This window comes from Lepidochelys kempii, chromosome 2 (genome assembly GCF_965140285.1).
Source record: "Lepidochelys kempii isolate rLepKem1 chromosome 2, rLepKem1.hap1, whole genome shotgun sequence".
Taxonomy (NCBI): domain Eukaryota; kingdom Metazoa; phylum Chordata; order Testudines; family Cheloniidae; genus Lepidochelys; species Lepidochelys kempii.
In genome coordinates this window covers 155,890,558-155,911,343 of record NC_136381.1, presented here as the reverse complement: position 1 = coordinate 155,911,343, position 20,786 = coordinate 155,890,558, and the positions used below count along the sequence as shown (strand labels likewise).

At 47.0% G+C, this 20,786-nt stretch overlaps 1 protein-coding gene across 6 annotated transcripts in view; it reads left to right on the top strand.

Annotated features, from left to right (window-relative positions):
• Positions 1-20,786, top strand: part of INVS (inversin) — a 210,361-nt gene that overhangs the window by 108,399 nt on the left and 81,176 nt on the right. For 5 of the 6 annotated variants that reach the window (XM_073332511.2, XM_073332510.2, XM_073332508.2 and 2 more), the window contains one exon: positions 9,069-9,249. The exons of the other annotated variant lie outside the window; for it this stretch is intronic. In XM_073332511.2, the coding sequence (XP_073188612.1) occupies positions 9,069-9,249 (181 nt within the window). The remainder of the gene's footprint in view (positions 1-9,068; positions 9,250-20,786) is intronic. 6 annotated transcript variants of the gene reach the window in all.

Sequence of the window (20,786 nt, the reverse complement as noted above, 5' to 3'; positions counted from 1 at the left end):
TCCGTGGGAAGTCAAAAGCTCCCTGTAATTTAATGGGAATTGGATCAGGCAGGCCCCTTTGTTACTAGGTGCAGTGATCAGAATGTCTTCTAGTTTTCACTGGAGCTCCCCTTTAACATGCAGATTTTTGGATGCAACCGTGTACAATATTTTCTCTTAATAATTTCCCATTTATCGTGGTCTAAACCCCACTCTGTACTAGAGAAAGTTATCCTTGCTTAATGTCTCATGGCAAATTCTTCAGTTACACCAGTGGAGTTACTCTGAATTTTCAGAAGTGAAACAGAGCAGAATTTGGCTCCAAGATTTTAATTCTTTGCCTTTATGTAGGAGATTTCCTGCCCTGCAAGCTGAATTCCACTGTGTAACACTGAGTCCTGTTTTGTTATTGTTATCCCTTTTTGACCCAAGCACCTAGCCAAACATTCAGAATCTGGTAGGTTATTCCAGTTAAGAGAAGAAATTGATCGTAGGTATTTCTTTGGTGCAGTTTTGCTTATTTACAAAAAACGTACCAAGTCCCATGTCTCTGAACACAGAAGGAATAAAATAGCAGGAAACAGCTTCTTTTGCTCACAGCACCAAGAACACTATTTTCATCCTGCACCTCTCACCCAAAAACCTCTCCTCAGGTTTCTTCCAGGGTCATACATAAGGCTGCGATTTAGTCTCCAGTATTTTTAGTAAAAGTCACGGACAGGTCAAGGGCAATAAACAAAAATTCACGGCCCGTGGTCTGTCCATGACTTATACTATAAATACCCTGACTAAACCTTGGAGTGGCTGTTGCTGCGGGGGGCCGCTGCTGTGGGGGGCGTGCCCATGAATCCCAGAGCGGTTGTAACTTGACCCATAACAAGGTTTCCCCAGCTCGTAACATCATTTTGCTGGGGGAGGGTTGTTAAAAGACACTCCTGTTTCGTAGGATAAGTGGAATTTTAAGGACTGCACTTAGTTGAGCATGTGACATGGGACACATTGAAAGCCCTGGGGTTGTGTTGTGCTGATATTGAATGGCTAGCAAAGAATGTTGTTCTTTGAGTGCTTTCTTATGTCGATTCCATTCTAGGTTTGTGCGCGCACGTGCATCATCATCAGCGATTTTTGCCTTAGCGGGATCCATAGGGTCAGCTGTGGCGCCCCCTTGAGTGCCGCACTCATACATCCCAATATTATGCGCCACCAGCCCTACGCCCTCTCAGTTCCTTTTTACTGCCCATGGTGGTTAGTCAGAGCGCCTTGGCTTGCATAGCAAGAACGTAAGCGGTTCTTAGCCCATTGTTAGTCCCATTCTATATAGTTTGTAGGTACTTAGTTAGCATTTAAAATAAGTGTTAGTTGTTAGTTTAGTAGTTAGAGTCCCAGCTGCAACTTCACCTTGGAGCGGGGCATGCCCCATTCCCTGGGCTTTAAGCTGTGTTTGTCATGCAGCTGGCCAATGCCTATCACTCACTCCAATAGCAGCTGTTTGAAGTGCTTGGGGGAATCCCATATAAAGGGTAAGTGCAGGATTTGCAAAGACTTTCGTCCCAGAACCCAAAAGGAGAGAGACATCTGCATGAGAGCCCTCCTGATGGAAGCCGTGCTGCGTCAGGTGTCAGAGCCCTCCTGACCGGATTCCACTCCTAGCACCTCGGCATCGGTGAGAAGCGCCTCACTGGCACCAGGAGCCTCCCAGCACCGTTCCCTCTCACTGGTGCCCAAGAAGCATCTGAAGAAAAAGGGCTTCCCATCACCATCCGAGAAGGGGAAGGGCGCTCTGGGCAAAGGACCTAGTTCAGGCCACATGCCCGCCCCGGAGCTACACTCAGAACCCCTAGCCCAGCCAAGGATCCAACTCCGACTCCCGGGAGCAGTAGGGGATCCCAGTTTCTACGTGGAGCTTCATTGCCTGAGACGGCCCAAGCTGCCAAAGACCTGGTGAGCCTACCAGTTCTGCAAATGTCGCACCAGGCACTGGAAGTGGCTACAGCCCTGCAGCCCAAGGGCAAGCCAGTCATGGGACCTCCCCAAAGGACAGAGGAGCACCATCGTCCCTGGATCACAGGCATTCGTCCCCATTCCCAAGGCCTAGGACCTTGGTCGCCGGCTAGAAGGCCCAAGTCCCCAGCACCATGCTCTCCTTCCACAAGGCACAGATCCCTGGAATCGAGGCACCGGTCCCTGCGCTCCTGATACCAGACAGCCTCCTGCCTACGATCACCTTGGCGCAGATCTGTATCATCCAGGCAGTCTCCTAGGTGCCGGTCCCCGCCAGTGCAGGACTGCTCGCCACCGTGGCACTGATCTTCTCTGCCTCGATACCCCTCGAGGGACTGGCAGCAATCCCCACCCTCTAGAGACCGGTCTCCAACAAGAGTTACACACAGGCACACACAGGCCTCCACAGCCACACCCTGGTCACCAGAAGGAGACTGATCCGAGTCGGAGCTGGGGTTCAGCTCATCGCGAAGGGGTACAAATCCCCGTCGGCCCACGAGACCAGCACAGCACTAGCAGCATGGCAGCAGGGACAGTGGCCTGCTCAATGGCCATGTTGGAACCCTTGAGGGGTACCAGTGATGCTAGTTCCATACTCCCACCGCTCCTTTATGGCCGCTTCAGACAAACCACCGGCACTGGGCTCAAAACACAGTGCAGAATCCACCGCAGGGACAACTCAACAGGCACCAACACCCAAGGAGCTGTCTTCAGAAAGAGTAGGGGAACCCGCCCCTCCACCAGTGACGCCCTTGTCGTCTTCGTCGCTGGACAAAGGGCCGGGCCCTCCCAGACTGGCAGTCCCCCTGACAACTTTAAGGAGCACCAGGCTCTCCTTAAAAGGGTGGCAACCAACTTAAACCTCGAAATTGAGGAGTTGGAGGAGCAATCAGACTACTTGTTCAACGTCATATAGTTCCCCAGCCTGCATTGCACTACCTGTCCACCCCGGGGTCCTAAAGATTGCTAAAATGCTGTGGCAGACCCCATCTTTGATTCTGTCCAAAAGGGCAGACAAAAATATTTTGTCCCTGCAAAGGGGTTTGAATATCTCTTTACGCACCCACCAGTCGCTGGTCATGTCCGCAGTTAACAAGAGGAATAGGCAGGGCCAGGTTAGCAGCACACCAAAAAATAAGGACGCCAAATTACTAGAACTCTTTGGCAGAAAGATTTATTCAATGGCCAGCCTACAATTCCAGGTATCCAACCACCAAGCCGTGTTGGGCAGGTACAATTTTAATTTATGTGACTCCCTTATCAAGTTCAGGGAGGCCCTTTCACAGGACCTGGCCCTCGAGTTTGCCACGATCCTGAAGGAGGGAAAAACGGTGGCAAAGGGCACTCTCTAGATGGCCTGGGATGCTACAGACTTGGCCTCCAGGGCGGTTGCCTCTGCGGTGGCCATCAGGTGCAGCTCTTGGCTACAGTCTTTGAGGTTATCCCAAGAGATGCAGGCCACAGTCCAGGAACTCCTGTTTGAGGGTGTGGGGTTCTTCTCTGAGCTCACTGACACCAGGCTGCATTGCGTTAAAGAATCCCGGGCCATCCTGCAAGTGCCGGGCCTCCACACTCCGTAGCAGGCCAGAAAGCAGTTCTGACCTCCTCCGCCTCAGTCCTGGGAAGTCTTCCTGGCAGGGTACCTACAGGAGAAAGGACAAAGACAAAGCATTTAAGCACTGCGACCCTTTATCCTCTCACTTGCCAGCTCAACCTGGTCCTTTGAAACACCATGAGACAGGAGTTTTGAAGGTGCATCCGAGGATGGCGCTCCAGTCAAGTACCTGGATCCACCCTCGCGTTCTTCCCTCAACTGCCTGCGCCCCTTCCAATCGACATGGTCATGAGTGACATCAGATCGTTGAGTGCTCCACACAATAACCTTGGGCTACACCCTACAATTCTCGACTGCCCCTTCCTCCCACTCCCCTTCCCCGTCCCTCTCCAGGGACCCTTCTCACGAGCAACTCCTCACTCGGGATGTGGAAAACTTCCTAAGGTTGGGAGTGGTGGAGGCGGTCCCTTGGGATAAGAAGGAAAAAGGATTCTACTCCCAATATTTCCTAATCCCAATAGCAAAAGGGGGCCTAAGACTCATCCTGGACCTGCGTCACCTCAAAAAGCATCTCAAGAAGTTGAAGTTTTGCATTGTCTCCCTGGCCTCCATGATCCCCTTCCTGGTATGCTGCCCTCAACTTAAAGGATACGTATTTCCATATTTCCATTTTGCCAGGACACAGATGATTCCTCTGTTTTGTGTTGGGCCAGCACCATTTCCAATTCACAGCCCTGCTCTTTGGTCTCTCGTCAGCCCTCAGAGTGATTACAACGTGCATGGTGACAGTGGCCACTTACCCGAGGCATCAGGGTGTTCAAATTTACCCGTACCTCGGCAACTGGTTGATCAAGGGCAGGTCTCGGCATCAGGTGCGGCAGCACCACGATCTGGTTTTCTCCACATGTTGCGATCTAGGCCTATTGATAAACAAGAAAAAATCAACATTAGTTCCAGTGCAGCGCATAGAGTTCATAGGAGCAGTCCTCAACTCTACTCGGGCCAGGGCCTTCCTCTCCGAAGCCTGATTCTGCGTTTTGTCAGACCTAATCTCACGTATGCAAACCCACCCTCTCACTACTGCTTACACATGCTTGAGACTGTTGGGCCACATGGTGGCCTGCACTTACATGCCTGGCTCCATCTCAGGCCCTACAGGCATGTCTGGCATCGGTCTACGTCCCCAACTGATACAACATAGACCAGGCAGTCAAGGGTCCAGACCGCATACTGGCATCATTCGCTTAGTGGTTGGACTCCACATCGGTGATGGAGGGAGTCCCCTTTGCGGCCACGACCTCATCAGTTACCCTGGTCTCCGATGCTTTGAGTCTGGGGTGGGAAGCTCATCTGGGCGATCATGCATGGTCATTGGTCGAGTCACGATCGCTCCTTATACATAAATGTCAGGGAGCTCAGAATGGTACGTTTGGCCTGTCAAGTTTTCCTGCCTCATATAAAAGGCAAGGTGGTTCAAGTCCTGACGGACAATACCACCACTGCGTTCTATATCAGCAAGCAAGGCGATCCTCAGCCCTTTGCCAAGAAGTCCTCAGACTCTGGAATTTCTGTATTCAGCACACAATTCAGCTCATGGCCGCTCACTTCCCTGGGGCCAGAAACACTTTGGCAGATTGCCTAAGCAGGACCTTCTCACCTCGCCACGAGTGGTCACTCCATTCAGAGGTGGTCAGCATCATTTTCCAAAGGTGGGGGACTCTTTCCTGCTTCTGTGGTCGTGGGCTCAGATGTACGCCTTCCCTCCAGTGCCATTAACCCATGAAGTCCTCGTGAAGATCAAGCAGGACAGAGCGAAAGTAATCATATTGCCGGCTTGGCCATGCTAGCACTGTTTCAGCACACTGCTGGACCTCTTGGTGGCCCCCCATTACAACTACCATTCCGGCTGGACCTGTTCTCTCGAACTATGGCAGACTGTTGCATCTGAACCTGACAGCACTGCATCTGACAGCCTGGCTGCTGCATGGTTGAATGTGGAAGAGCGGCTGTGCTTGGCTGGTATCCAACAGGTCCCGCTAGGCAGCAGAAAGCCCTCAACCAGAGCAATCTACCAAATGGAAATGGTTTACATGCTGGACTTTGGATAAAGACATTTGACCCAAGAGGGCCTCACTGCAGTCAATCCTGGATTACCTCCTGCATCTTAAGCTCCAGGGTCTGTCTCTTTCATCTGTTAAGGTCCACTTGGCCACTATTTCAACTTTTCATCCTCCACTCGAGGGCAGGCCAGTTTTCGCCCGTGATATGACTGCCAGGTTCCTCAAGGGCCTAGAGCACCTATACCGTCACATCAGGGACCCCATTCCCCCGGGGGACCTAAATCTTGTGCTGTTGCAGCTCATGGGAGCCCCCTTCAAGCCTCTGGCTTCCTGCTCCCTCCTCCTCCTCTCCTTGAAGGTCGCTTTCTTGGTGGCAATAACATCTGTCCACAGAGTCTCTGAGATTAGGGCACTTAGCTCAGAGCCACCCTACACAATGTTTTACAAGGACAAGGTCTAACTACGACCGCATCTGGCCTTCCTACCCAAGGTTGTTTCCCAGTTTCATATGACTTAGGACATAATCTTACCTGTCTTTTTCCCTACATCGCATGAGTAGAAGGAGGAGCATGGGTTGCACTCTATGGATGTCAGAAGACCGCTAGCCTTCTACATTGAGAGGACCAAACCTTTCTTAAGTCACCGCAGTTATTCATCGCAGTGGCCCACAGGATGAAAGGTTGTCCAGTGTCAGCCCAGAAAATCTCATCTTGCATTACTGCCTGTATCCACTACTGCTATAAGCAGGCCACGGTGCCTCCTCCGGCAGTTGTAACTGCCTACTCAACCAGGGCACAAGCCTCTTCAGCAGCTTTCCTAGCCCAAGTGCCAATCCAGGATATCTGAAAGGCTGCCATCTGGTTGTCCATCCACATATTTACATCACGTTATGCGTTTACCCAGCAGGCCCGAGACGATGCTGGCTTTGGTAGAGCAGTATTGCAACCTGTACGATCATGAACTCCGAGCCCACCTCCAGGGAAACTGCTTGTGAGACACCTAGAATGGAATTGACATGAGCAAGCAGTCGAAGAAGAAAAAATGGTTACCTACCTTTCATAATTGGTGTTCTTCGAGATGCGTTGCTCATGTCCATTCCATTACCCGCCCTCCTGCCCCTCAGTTGGAGTTGCCGGCAAGAAGGAACTTGAGAGGGCCTAGGGCCAGCGGCGCCTAATAATATTGATGCATGAGTGCGACACTTCAGGAGGTGCCACAGCTGACCCTACGGATACTGTTAAGGCAATAATCTCTGATGACTGCGCACATGAGTGCGCATGCACCTAGAATGCGTAGACATGAGCAGCACATCTCAAAGAACATTTACGAAAGGTAGGTAACCTTTTTTTCCATTGCACCTACCTTGTTCTTTTTTCAGAAGTATATAGTTAGAGACCATACATCTGCAATACTTGATTAAATAGTTTAATACATTTTATGTTATTCTTTTAAGAAAACATGAGAAACAAGTCAAGTCTTTACATGCAATGTTTTTAGAATTCTTCATACCTAATTCAATGTCCAGTGTTGCTTATTATACCAAATGAAACCTGTCAGCTGATCAGATTGGTTGACCATGACACATTTTTTCAAGGTTTTTAAATGATCAAACTTCAGCCAGTTAGAAACTCATGTATTTATAGAACTACAGTGTTTAAAAACAAAAAATACTTGAAGGCTCTTAAATTTCCTTTGTAACACTGTGTTGAATAGTATCTTTAAGAACATAAGAACGGCCATACTGGGTCAGACCAAAGGTCCTGTCTTCCGACAGTGGCCAATGCCAGGTGCCCCAGAGAGAATGTACAGAACAGGTAATCATCAAGTGATCCATTCCCTCTCACCAATTCCCAGCTTCTGGCAAACAGAGGCCAGGGACACCATCCCTGCCCATCCTGGCTAATATCCATAGTTCTTTTTTTAACCCTATTATAGTCTTGGCCTTTGCAACATCCTCTGGCAAAGAGTTCCACAGGCTGACTGTGCTATGTGTGAAGAAATACTTCCTTTTGTTTGTTTTAAACCTGCTGCCTATTAATTTCATTTGGTGACCCCTTAGTTCTTGTGTTATGAGGAGTAAATAGCACTTCCTTATTTACTTTCTCCACACCAGTCATGATTTTATAGATCTCTACAATATCCCCCCTTAGTCCTCTCTTTTCCAAGCTGAAAAGTCCCGGGCTTATTAATTTCTCCTCATACGGAAGCCATTCCATACCCTTAATCATTTTTGTTGCCCTTTTCTGAACCGTTTCCAAGTCCAATATATCTTTTTTGAGATGGGGCGACCACATCTGCATGCAGTATTTAAGATGTGATCGTAACATGGATTTATATAGAGGCAATATGATATTTTCCATCTTATTACCTATCCCTTTCTTAATGATTCCCAACATTTTGTTCGCTTTTTTGACTGCTGCTGCACATTGAGTGGATGTTTTTAGAGAACTATCCACAATGACTCCAAGGTCTCTTTCTTGAGTGGTAACAGCTAATTTAGACCCCATCTAAATTATTATTTATATTTTCCAATGTGCATTACTTTGCATTTATCAGCATTGAATTTTGTTGCCCAGTCACCCAGGTTTGAGAGATCCTTTTGTAGCTCTTCGCAGTCCTCCTGGGACTTAACTATCTTGAGTAGTTTTGTATCATCTGCAAATTTTGCCACCTCACTGTTTATCCCTTTTTCCAGATCATTGATGAATATGATGAATAGGACTGGTCCCAGTACAGATCCCTCGGGGACACCACAATTTACCTCTCTCCATTCTGAAAACTAACCATTTATTCCTACTTTTTGTTTACTATCTTTTAACCAGTTACCAGTCCATGAGACGACTTTCCCTCTTGTCCCATGACAGCTTACTTTGCTTAAGAGCCTTTGGTGAGGGACCTTGTCAAAGGCTTTCTGAAAATCTAAGTTCACTATATCCACTGGTTCCCCCTTGTCCACATGCTTATTGACCCCCTCAAAGAATTGAAAATGGAGCTTCGTGTTTTAGAAACGGGCCAGGGGACACCGCCACTAATATGTGGTAAAGAGGAGTATCTTATGCGGTGGAGCAGTGGGACCGTCTACAAAGCTTTTTAAACCTGGAAAAAGTGATCTAATTACGTGAGAGATCTAATTATGGTTTCCACAAATACTTGAGTCAGTCCTTTAAGGACCTGTGTATGGATCTGTTCACACTACATAACCAGGGCAAAACCCATTGGTGTGAACTGAAGATGAAATACTGCAACAGAAGCTTGGGATAGATATCAAAAACATGAGCCAAAAATATTTGACAGTAACTGCAGATTTAGTATACGTAACTGGTTATAAAACTATCCAGTTCCCGCTGTACGGATTAGTGACACTTCATCTCTTGCCTATTGTGAGGCATTTTCCACTATCCATGAAGGGTATATAATTTTTCTTTCAAACTCATATAACATATTTTTATGTTTCTGATGTCTTTGTTAAACAGGATGCTGCTCCCACAGAATCTTTATTGAACTGGCAGGACTATGAAGGACGAACCCCCCTTCATTTTGCAGTTGCTGATGGGAATGTGGCAGTGGTTGATGTCCTGACCTCTTATGACGGCTGCAATGTGACATCTTATGACAACCTCTTTCGAACTCCTCTTCACTGGGCAGCTTTACTGGGTGAATTGAATAACACTGAATGCAAAACTTACTTAGGGCCATTGTCAGTTTTTTATCTTGTCTCCTATTACTATTAAATTCTTGCCTGGCACTATGCTAACTAATCTTTGTAGAATAATTATGATAGGCTATCAGACTAATTGGGAAGCAAATTCCAGAGACTGAGAACCTCCACTGAAAATGTCCTATACCATCAGACCATGCATTCAAATCTAAGAGCAGTTACTCAGAGCATATTAGCTATTCTCATTTTAAATGGGATGCATAGGTGGAAAGGCAGTTTCTCAGGCCTCAAACCAACCAGGACTTTAAAGATCAATATCAACAATTTGAATTACATCCTAATGCTTAGGGGGAGCCATTGCACTGTTTGGATCACTTGTGTTTTATGCTTCCTATAGCTAACACAACTGAGCAAGTGGGCCACCTCGTTCCGCACCAACTGTTCCTTCAGAATGATCTTCAAGGGTAACTCTCATTGAGTCCATTAGAATAATCCCATCTGGAGGTACCTAGAGACTCAGCCCAGAGGAACAGAGAAAAGCAGCTGCAGCAGGTACAGCTACACCATGAGTGGTCAATCGGAGGAAGATAAGGCCCAAATGGGGTTACCTTTCTCACTCATCAGAATCAGATCCAGAACTATTTTTAAGGGAGAGCCCCCACTACCACCACCTTTGGAGGCTCCCAGAGCTTTGTGGCTTGGGGAATGAAGAAACTCCTAGGATGATCCACTCAGCAGGAGCAGAGACAAGCACCCAGAGTAGGGACTTTCAGACACTGATGATGTCATCAGTAACTACTTTTTAGAGTTTTTACTCTGGATGGTGTTTTCCTTCACTGATTAGCTGCTTGCTCCAATGCCTTCCCACCCCCTCCCTCACAGTCTCTTTACTTCAGCCCCAATTCACTTTCTTTCCATGCTCCTCCTCTTTCCTTCTCTTTTCTTAGCCCCCTCCCTTCGGTGTTCCCTCTCCCTCTTTCCATGTAGCTAATCCCAATTCCAGCAAAAACCCCACTCTCAACAAAAAAAAAAAGTGGAACTAACAAGATGTTTGCAAACCATCATGTTTTTCACTCTGCTTGTATGTTTTATTCCTTCCCTCAATCCATTTTTTGTCTTGTCTGTTATACTGTAAGCTTTTCAGGACAGAAACCATTTCTTATTCTGTGTTTGTACAGTTCCTAACGCACTGGGGCCCAGATCCCTACTGGTCTCCTTAAACACTAGCACAGTACCAATGAGAGATAATTACGCAGATAACTATGACAAAACCACATCAGAGAGAGTTGTTTGTAACCATCATGTGAAATAAATAAGCATGACCTTTCTGGCAACCAAAGCAAGGAGTAATAAGGGATCCAGAAGATCCCCTAAATGGTGAACCTTGTTGACAAAGGATGTGCACGCCCCTGCAATCATAAGCTCTAGCATTGTGGAGGAAGGATGTTCTACTGGTTATGGGCACTAGCCTGGTACTTGGCAAATCTAGGTTCCTGTAAATCCAGCTTCCTGTAAGACCTTGGACAAATCACTTAGTTTCTCTGTGCTTAAGTTATCCATCTATGAAATGGGGCTGATAATGCTTTCCTTTTTCACAGACGATATTAAAGCTTGTAAGTGATATTAAAGATTATATTGGTGATATTAAAGATTGTAAGTTAGTCAGAGACTATAGTAATGGGAGTCAGATAATTACCTTAGATAAATCTAGATCCTGCCTCTAGTCATCCAGAGATTTGTGAGGATTGAACTTCAGTTCACCTTCTTCTAAATTTCTGTCTTAATCAGGCTTCAGAGTAGCAGCTATGTTAGTCTGTATTCGCAAAAAGAAAAAGAGTACTTGTGGCACCTTAGAGACTAAATACATTTGTTAGTCTCTAAGGTGCCGCAAGTACTCCTTTTCTTTTTGTCTTAATCAGGAATTTCCAAAGACATCACAGCTCCCAGGTTGGATAAGAACATAAGAATGGCCATACTGGATCAGACCAATGGTCCAACTAGCCCAGTGTCCTGTCATCCAACAGTGTCCAGTGCCAGGTGCTTCAGAGGGAATGAACAGAACAGGCAATCCTCAAGTGATTCATCCCCTGTTGCCCATTCCCAGCTTCTGGCAAACAGAGGCTAGGGACACTTCAGAGCATGGTTTTGGATGAGAGAGACAGAACTGTATGTTATCTGTATACTGCCCCCCAAGCAGACCCACAAAAGCATTGAATTGGAGGGGTGACTGACTAGGTCCCAGAAGAGCACTGTACAAGAGAGCCCTTGAAAGAGATGAGCAGTTACCAAACGTCACCCTCCTGGATCTTTAAGAAGAAGGAACAGAATCACTGAAGTGCCAGCCACTACTGCTATGGTCTGTGGTTGAGTTAACAGAACCTCTTGAACAGAGATATCTAAAAGCATCAGCGTGGACACCTAACATTTGTCCATTGCTAAGACTAAATCATTAGCCAAATGAAATCAGTGCAATCTGTGTACTATATCATGGCTGAAAAGTTGGTTGAGAGGGATGACAGATGTCCATGGACTCCAGAGGATACTCGTGTTGCCTGGCCAGCATATTTTCAATAACCTTACCGCAAAAAGGTGGGTTAGAAACAAGTAATATGTAAAGTTTGTCACTATCAAGAGGCTATGTCTTGAGCAAGGGCCTAACAACCTGTCATTTACAAGAAGCTGGCACCCTACCCTCCTGTAGGGGCATTAAGGATCTCAAAGATCAGTAGAACCAATAGGCCAGATCTTTAGCAGTCTAAACCTGCTCTGTTTAAGTCAATGGAGTTATGCCAGTTTACACCAGCTGAGGATATAATCATTCATATTACTGATTGTATATGATTTTAGAGCTGGCTCTTCTCTCCTCACAAGGGTTTTTCAAAGCTTAATAAGTTAAACTTTGCACTTCACCTGAAATTGCAAAATGTTACATTTGTGATAAGTAGTATAATGAAAACTTTAGCATGAAAAGGAACTGATTTGTTTTGATTCCAGAACTTGTGAGTAGCAGCAGTGCTCAGTAGATGAATATCAAGTTCTCTGAAACTGTAGGTATACTAAATGGCTTTATTTGTGAACGAGTGCAGCAACCAGAAGAAACACTGATGTCCGTGCTCCTCTCTGATATACCAGTCATTTAATGTGAAGAACACATTACTTCAAGTTATGAAGCTTTGCAAAATTCTGCTAATAAGACCTTTTCAGGCACTGTGAGGGCAAATGGGCATCTTTTGTCTCCATGAGATAGTGTGTGATATTCATCTCTCATGCTACTACCTTTTCCCTCCCAAAACCCGCAGTTCAGCCAGGAAAAAATACAGTTGGATTTTTTTATCTTTCTAATGTTGCTATTACTGACTTTTTTCCATTAACATATCCAGTCTGAGTCTCTGTAAGGCCAGTTCTACCCTACAAAATGTTGTCAGCATAGCTATTCAGTGAGGAGTGTGAAAAAACACACCTACCAGCTGACATAGCTTTGTCAGCAAAACCCCAGTATAGACACAGACAAGGTCACAGACAAGGTCAACTCCCACACTGCTGTCCTGGGCAACACAGCATAGGGAAGAGGTGAGCAGCCCTCCTTGGTGAAAGAACAGGTTAAGGACTATTCAGAAAAGCTGGACATGCACAAGTCCAGGGGTCCAGACCTAATGCATCTGAGGGTGCTGAGGGAATTAGCGGATGTGATTGCAGAGCTGTTGGCCATTATCTTTGAAAACTCGTGGTGATCGGGGGAGGTCCCAGCTGATTGGAAAAAGGCAAATATAGTGCCCATCTTTAAAAAAGAGAAAGAGGAGAACCCGGGGAACTACAGACCGGCTAGCCTCCCCTCAGTCCCTGGAAAAATCATGGAGCACGTCCTCAAGGAAACGATTTTGAAGCACTTGGAAGAGAGGAAGGTGATCAGGAACAGTCAGCATGGATTCACCAAAGGCAAGTCATGCCTGACCAACCTGATTGCCTTCTATGATGAGATAACTGGTTCTGTGGATATGGGGAAAGCAGTGGACATGATGATATATCTTGACTTTAGCAAAGCTTTTCAAACAATCTCCTACAGTATTCTTGCCAGCAAGTTAAAAAAGTATGGATTGGATGAATAGACTGTTAGGTGGAGAGAAAGCTGGTGAGATTGTTGGGCTCAATGGGTAGTGATCAACGGTTCGTTGTCTAGTTGGCAGCTGGTATCAAGCGGAGTGTCCATGGGGTCGGTTCTGGGGCCGGTTTTGTTCAAATCTTTATTAATGATCCGGATGATGGGATAGATTGCACCCTCAGCAAGTCTGCAGATGATACTAAGCTGGGGGTGGAAGTAGGCACACTGGAGGGTAGGGATAGGGTCCACAGTGACCTAGACAAATTGGAGGATTGGGCCAAAAGAAATGTGATGAGGTTCAACAAGGACAAGGGCAGAGTCCTGCACTGAGGACAGAAGAATCCCGTGCTACAGGCTGGGGACCGACTGGCTAAGTGGCAGTTCTGCAGAAAAGGACCTGAGGATTACAGTGGATGAGAAGCTGGATATGAGTCAACAGTGTGCCCTGGTTGCCAGGAAGGCTAACGGCATATTGGGCTGCATTAGTAGGAGCATTGCCAGCAGATTGAGGGAAGTGATTATTCCCCTCTATTTGGCACTGGTGAGGTCACATCTGGAGTATTGTGTCCAGTTTTGGGCCCCCCACTACAGAAAGGATGTGGACAAATTGGAGAGAGTCCAGCGGAGGGCAACGAAAATGATCAGGGGGCTGGGGCACATGACTTACGAGGAGAGGCTGGAGGAACAGGGCTTGTTTAGTCTGCAGAAGAGAAGAGTGAGGGGGGATTTGATAGTAGGGTGACCAGATGCTAAATCCAAAATATCGGGACTGCCGCAGGGGGAGCGCCTTTTCAATTGTTACACTCACCCGGCACGTTCGGCGGTGGGAAATAAATCTTGCTGACAAAGAAAGAAGTGCCCGCCGACGAAGTGCCACCAAAGACCCAGATGTGCCGGGTGACTATAACAATTGAAGAGGCGCTCCCCATGCCTCTCACCGCTGCCTAAGCGCAAAAAAAAAAAAAAAAAAAAAAAGCTGCACCCGAAACAAAGTATCGGGACAAACTGCTCAATATTGGGATAGTCCCGATTTTATCAGGATGTCTGGTCACCCTATTTGATAGCAGCCTTCAACTACCTGAAGGGGGGTTCGAAAGAGGATGGAACTCGGCTGTTCTCAGTGGTGGCAGATGACAGAACAAGGAGCGATGGTCTCAAGTTGCAATGGGGGAAGTCTAGGTTGGATATTAGGAAACACTATTTCACAAGGAGGATGATGAAGCACTGGAATGGGTTACCTAGTGTTAGGGGGTTTATTCCTTCACTCACTTACTTCCCTGGTCCTTCTCGCATGAACAGAAAGCAACAATACCCGAAATCGAAAGGTGCAAACAATTCGATGTTTATTGGGGTGAACTTCCAGCAAGCTTAAATACAAGTTCCTTTTTCCTTATTTTCGAATCCCAACTTACTTCCTGTTTGCCCCTAATTTATATAGTAATATTCTTAGCTATACCTTAACCAATCATTCTACTGAAATTTAACTAACCAATCCTAACATATTGTAACATGATTAGCTAACCAATTATATCCCACCACCTTAATTAGTTTACACCCAGCAAAATTAATTATACAGCAGACAGAAACAATCACAGAACCAGACAGAGACCATGCCAATAAACAATAGCAAAGTGGGAACTATAATGACAAAACAATACAGAAGTGAGGATTTCACATCCCAGCTATTGATAAGTGAGTTCTTGCCGGACAGGATGCTATCAAACTAAGTTTCCTTTTACATTTTCTAGGCACTTCCCTTTCTCTGGAGGTGATAGGAATACAATCCTGTCCTGATAGTGCCTGACAGCCCAATAGCACCTTATTTCAGTGTGACTAGTTTGGAATGTGAGGATGTGACTGTTCCCTTCCTAGCTTATGGCTGCCTCTGCTGCTTAGCCAAAGGCCTTAGCCTAAGAACAGGGCCTCAGACTGTCACAGTAAGAGAAGGCCCTTACACCAGCAGACAGTGATTTTGATTCTTTCTTTTATACCTCTAGAACTAGCCAAGTGATAAGAATACCCCTAAATTCTTAAAGTACAGGCCTTTGCAGACAGGCCTGAATATCTATATCCTAACACTCCACCCCCTTTTTTTTTTTCTTTTGGGATCCTCCTGCCCAGGTATCCCTGGAAAAACATAGGACATATGGCGACACATTTCCTGATAGGGCCAGGCATCAAGGTGGAAGGTGTCGATGCTCCATCTGTCCCACTGCCCCTTGTGTAGTACGATGTCCTGCACCTTCTCTCGTACGGGCATACCACACCTATTCCAATTAGTGTTCCAGACTTCCCAGTATAGTGGGCCCGAGAAGGTTGGGTCCGGGTTGTCTAGTACACTTGGGGGGGGGCTTACTACATTACTTATAGGTTATAATTAGTGGCTGTTCTCTAGGGGGTTGTGCCCCCCTTGATCGTTTCCATATGCAATGTAACACAATGTAACAGAGGTGGGTGCTGCAACTTAGGGGCGCCCTGGGAGGCGTCCTGTCCATGTTCTCAGTTTAGGATGGGATGCATCTGGTCGCCCCACGCTCCAGGGGCAATCGAAGGGAGTCCCATGAGGGATTTTTTGATAGACACTGGAGCAGCCATCAGTTTAACCACATGGGGGCAGGGGAGACCCTCAGAAGGGACTGTGACAATTGTAGGGGCAATGGGAGGGGAGACACAGTTAACCCTGAGGCGGGGACAAATCAAAGGAATCTGGGGGGAAGGGGAGATTATGTGGGGTTGTAATGATATGCTTAATCTGTTGGGGGCAGGAGATTTACACAAACTGGGACTCGTACTGGATTTAGCCAATTGGGTGTGTTTACTGGGGCAAACGCAGGACGGTCAGGGCTATACCATTCCTATGGGGATAGCCACTATGACCATTAAGGCGGCACATGCCCTCCCACCACCCCCGGCTGGGTGGGAACACATCCCTGTGTGGGCGAAGGATAACCTGGATTGTGGTAGGGGCAGCATGGAGGTACTGATGGAGGGAGGGGACCCTCCCCCACAGAAACAGTATCCTATTCCTCGGGAGGCATTGGCAGAGGTGGGGGCAACTATTGGGGAGTTGGAACAGAGGGGACTGATTCGGGCAGTTGCATTCCCTTGTAATGCTGCTGTGTGGCCCGTGAGGAAGCCAAATGGTACCTGGCGCCTCACTGTGGATTACAGGACACTAAATGCTCTGGCCAATTCGCCAACCTCAGTGGTGGTAGCATACCCTGAAATGTTGGCTCGTATTGGACCCCGATTCCGAATTTTCACAGTTTTGGACATAGCTAATGGGTTTTGGTCTCTGCCACTAGCTACCTCGTGTCAACATAAAACTGCATTCACATGGGAGGGCAGACAATTATGCTGGACAGTCCTACCCCAGGGATATAGGGACTCCCCTGCAATTTTTCACAGATACATGAGACAGGCTCTGGAGGGGTTGGATTCAGCAAGGTGCATACAATATGTAGACGACCTGTTGCTAATGTCAGGGACAGAGGAAGAAGACAGGGAACTAACTGAGCAGGTCCTGCAAGCTTTGGCAAGAGCAGGATTGAAGGTCAATGGGAAAAAGGCTCAGATGGGACAGACAAGAGTGACCTACTTAGGAGTGGAGGTGTCTCAGATGGGAAGGGAAATCGATAAGGGACGGGTGCAACTGATCCAGTCCCTGCCACTGCCTACGGATGTTAAAAAGCTTGCAAAGTTTTCTGGGTCTAACTGGATTTTGCAGGGATTTTGTGGCCAATTATGCAGAAATAGCCCAGCCTCTATTTGACCTAACCCGAGCCTCAACTTGGGAATGGTCAGAAGAGTGTACTGAGGCAGTGAGAGTGCTAAAGGAAAACCTGTCCAGTGCTGGCCTCCCCGGATGGGGAGAAATTCTTTTATCTGTATCCTTTGGTATCGGACACTACCATTGGTTGTGCATTAACACAGGAGTATGGAGCAAAGGACCGACCTGTGGCCTTTGCCTTCTGACTTTTGAGTGCTGTGGAATTGAAGTATGGATGGTGTGAAAAGGTGCCGTTGTGCTCCTACTGGCGGGGTAGGGAAATTTAAATACTTTTCGGGAATGCAGAAAGTAATAGTCCGATCTCATCATGACCCCCTGCGGCTGTTAAACATGCACACGATCTTACAGGGACAAGTGAGTGGGCAGCGTACTGCTAAATGGTTGCTGGCTCTACAGGCAGAAAACATTAAAGCAGAGGTGTTAAAGGACCCCATAGTCTGGGTAGCTGGATTACATCTGGCTGGCACCCCACACCAATGTGAAGCCAGCCCAGGTAAAACCCAACATCAGGTGTTTCGGGCGGCTAACCCCAATCAGGTAAAAGAGGGGACACTGGTATGGTTTTTGGATGTATCAAGTTGTAGGTATCAAGGGGGACGGAAAACTGCAGGCTTAGCTGTTGTGGGAATCAGAGGCAATGAGACAGTCAGCACCATTGGTTTCTCACTAGAAGCAGAGTCAGCTCAGGAGGCAGAACTGGCAGCCTTGATAACAGCTTTAAATGAAGTGGATTCCAAATTTGAGCCAGAATGTTGGGTGGTGGTAGATTCAGATTATGTATTTCGTGGTGCCACATTAATGCTGAGATGGTGGGCAGATAATCATTTCAGGGCAACAGACGGCTCCACAATCAAGCATGCTACCTGGTGGAAGCGAGTGGAGGAGCTTAGTCACTGTTTTACACGGATCAATGTGGTAAAGATAAAGGCACACAAGAAAACAGGACCCCTAAGCAAAGGAAATAATCTGGCCGATGTAGAGGCCAAGTGGGCTGCAACAGAGGCACCCCCATGGCCATGGGAGCCAGAAGAGAGTGTGCTTGTAGCAGTGTTAACAAGAAGCGGGGTGGATACAGATCGGGGAGGGCGAATTTGAGAGTTGCAGGAATCTGACCCAGGACTGGAAGGCATCATGAAACCTGGGGACAGGCATGTGCCAAAGGTGGAACTAATGGAAGGGATTCGGTGTGTCTTAACAATTGAGGGACCGGTAATGTTGTGCCCTCAGGGAAGTCGGACGGCTTTCTTAAGCTGGGTGCATGGAAGCTTGGCAGGGGGACACCCTGGGTTTGAGGAGGCACTGGGAACTTTAAAAAGGTTGTGCTGGTGGCCAGGAATGGCAGCTGATTTAAAATCACATCTGGAACGTTGTTTGGACTGTGCCAGGCACAGCCCACCTCACAAGGTGCTAAGGGGAGAATTAATGAGACAAACCCCAAGGGGACCATGGGAAAGAATACAGATTGATTACACAGGACCCCTACCACCAGATCACAGAAAAAAACAATTCATGTTGGTGGTAGTGGATGCTTTCAGCCGGTGGGTGAAAGCTTTCCCCACAAAGTATCAAACTGCCCGGGTAACTGCTACAATACTGGTAAATGAGGTATTCACTCGCTGGGGGGTCCCAAAGGTGATTGACACAGACCAAGGAGCTGCTTTTCGGTCAGATCTGTTAGGGGAGCTATCAGCCCTCACTGGAATTACACAGTTGTTCCATATTGCTTATCACACCCAGGCTGCGGGGCAGGTGGAAAGCATGAACCGCACCATTAAAAGTGAGCTAAGAAAGGGAGTGGAAATCAGAGGAAAAAACTGTCACAGTAAGAGAAGGCCCTTACCCCAGCAGACAGTGATTTTGATTCTTTCTTTTATACCTCTAGAACTAGCCAAGTGATAAGAATACCCCTAAATTCTTAAAGTACAGGCCTTTGCAGACAGGCCTGAATATCTATATCCTAACACCTAGAGATGCAATCTCCTTCCTTAAAGGTTTTTAAGGTCCAGCTTGACAAAGCCCTGGCTGGGATGATTTAGTTGATGTTGGTCCTACTTTGAGCAGGGGTTTGGACTAGATGACCTCCTGAGGTCTCTTCCAACCCTAATCTTCTATGATTCTATTATTTTTCTATGCCAAGAGAAGAGTGATTCTGTAAGCACAGCCAATGTTATATTCAGGGTAGTGGTATTAACATGTCGATAGAAAAAATCCTTCTGTCATCTTATGCTGTATCTGTGCTCTGGGGCTTCATCTGTATAGCTGTACCAACATAGCCATACCAGCAAAGCATTTGTAGTATAGACAAGGCCAAAGTTATAAAGTCGTATATACAAACGCTGTACGTTTTATAAGTTATCAAACACAGAACTGGGGACATAAACCTTGTACTTTCATCATTCATTAAGTTTCTCTTTGAAACACTAGCCACATGTTCCATGTATCGCCTGTTAATGAAAGTTTGTCTTTGTGGCCATCATCTCAGCCAGAAGGGTAGATGAGCTTGGAGCCCGACTGGCAGAGCCTCCATTCTCTATATTCCATAAGTACAAAGTCTCATTAGAATTACTTCCAAAGTTCACCCCAAAGTACTTTCAGAGTTCCAGTTAAACCAGTCAGTCCACTTCTCTGTTTTTTCCCTGAAGTCACATGCATCTGAGGAGGATAGAAGACTTCATTCCTTCGACATATGACGAGCCTTGGCTTGCTACCTGTAAAGGATTAAACCAATCAAAAAATCACCTAAACTGTTTCTCGCCATAGCAGAATGACTCCAAAGTCAAGCTATATCTCCCCAGAGGATCTCTAAATGGATCTCGGGCTGTATCCTATTCTTCTACCAGCTGTCACATCTTCCTCCCCTCATGGATAAGGGCTTATTCTACAGGAGCACTAGCGAAATCAGTGGCATCGCTTCAGGATGTGCCTCTACTTGACATTTGCAAGGTAGCTAAATGGAGTTCCATCCACACATTCATGAGACATTAGGCTCTAATACAGGACTCCTTAGGTGATGCATCCTTTGGCTCAGCGGTCCTTCAAATGACTCTGCAACCTGCATCCTCGCACTCTACTTGAGTACTGCTTGTCATTCACCTGCAATGGAATGCACATAAGGACCAGCACTAAAAAGAAGAGAAGGTTAATTATCTTATAGTAACTGGAGGTTCTTTGAAATGTATACACCATCTGTATGCCACTACTCGTCCTCCTTCCCCTCTGCTTCAGATCATTCCTGGATTTACAGTAGAGAAGGAACTGGAGAGGTGATTGTATTGCTCCACCCTTTATACTAGGGGTGGCCAACCTGAGTCTGAGAAGGAGCCAGAATTTACCAATGTACATTGCCAAAGAGCCACAGTAATACGTCAGCAGCCCCCCACATCAGCTCCATCCCCCAGCACTTCCTGCCCACCAGCAGCCCCACCAGTCAGCGCCTCCCATCTGCTGCAATCAGCTGTTTTGCATGCTCAGGAGGCTCTGGGGGGTTTGGGGGAGGAGTGAGGGCATGGCAGACTCGGGGGAAAGGGGCAGGGGCCTTGAGGGAAGGTATGGAGTGGGGGCAGGGCCTGGGGCAGAAATGGGGGTTGAGCAGTGAGCACCACCCAGCACATTGGAAAGTTAGCATCTGTAGCTCCAGCCCCAGA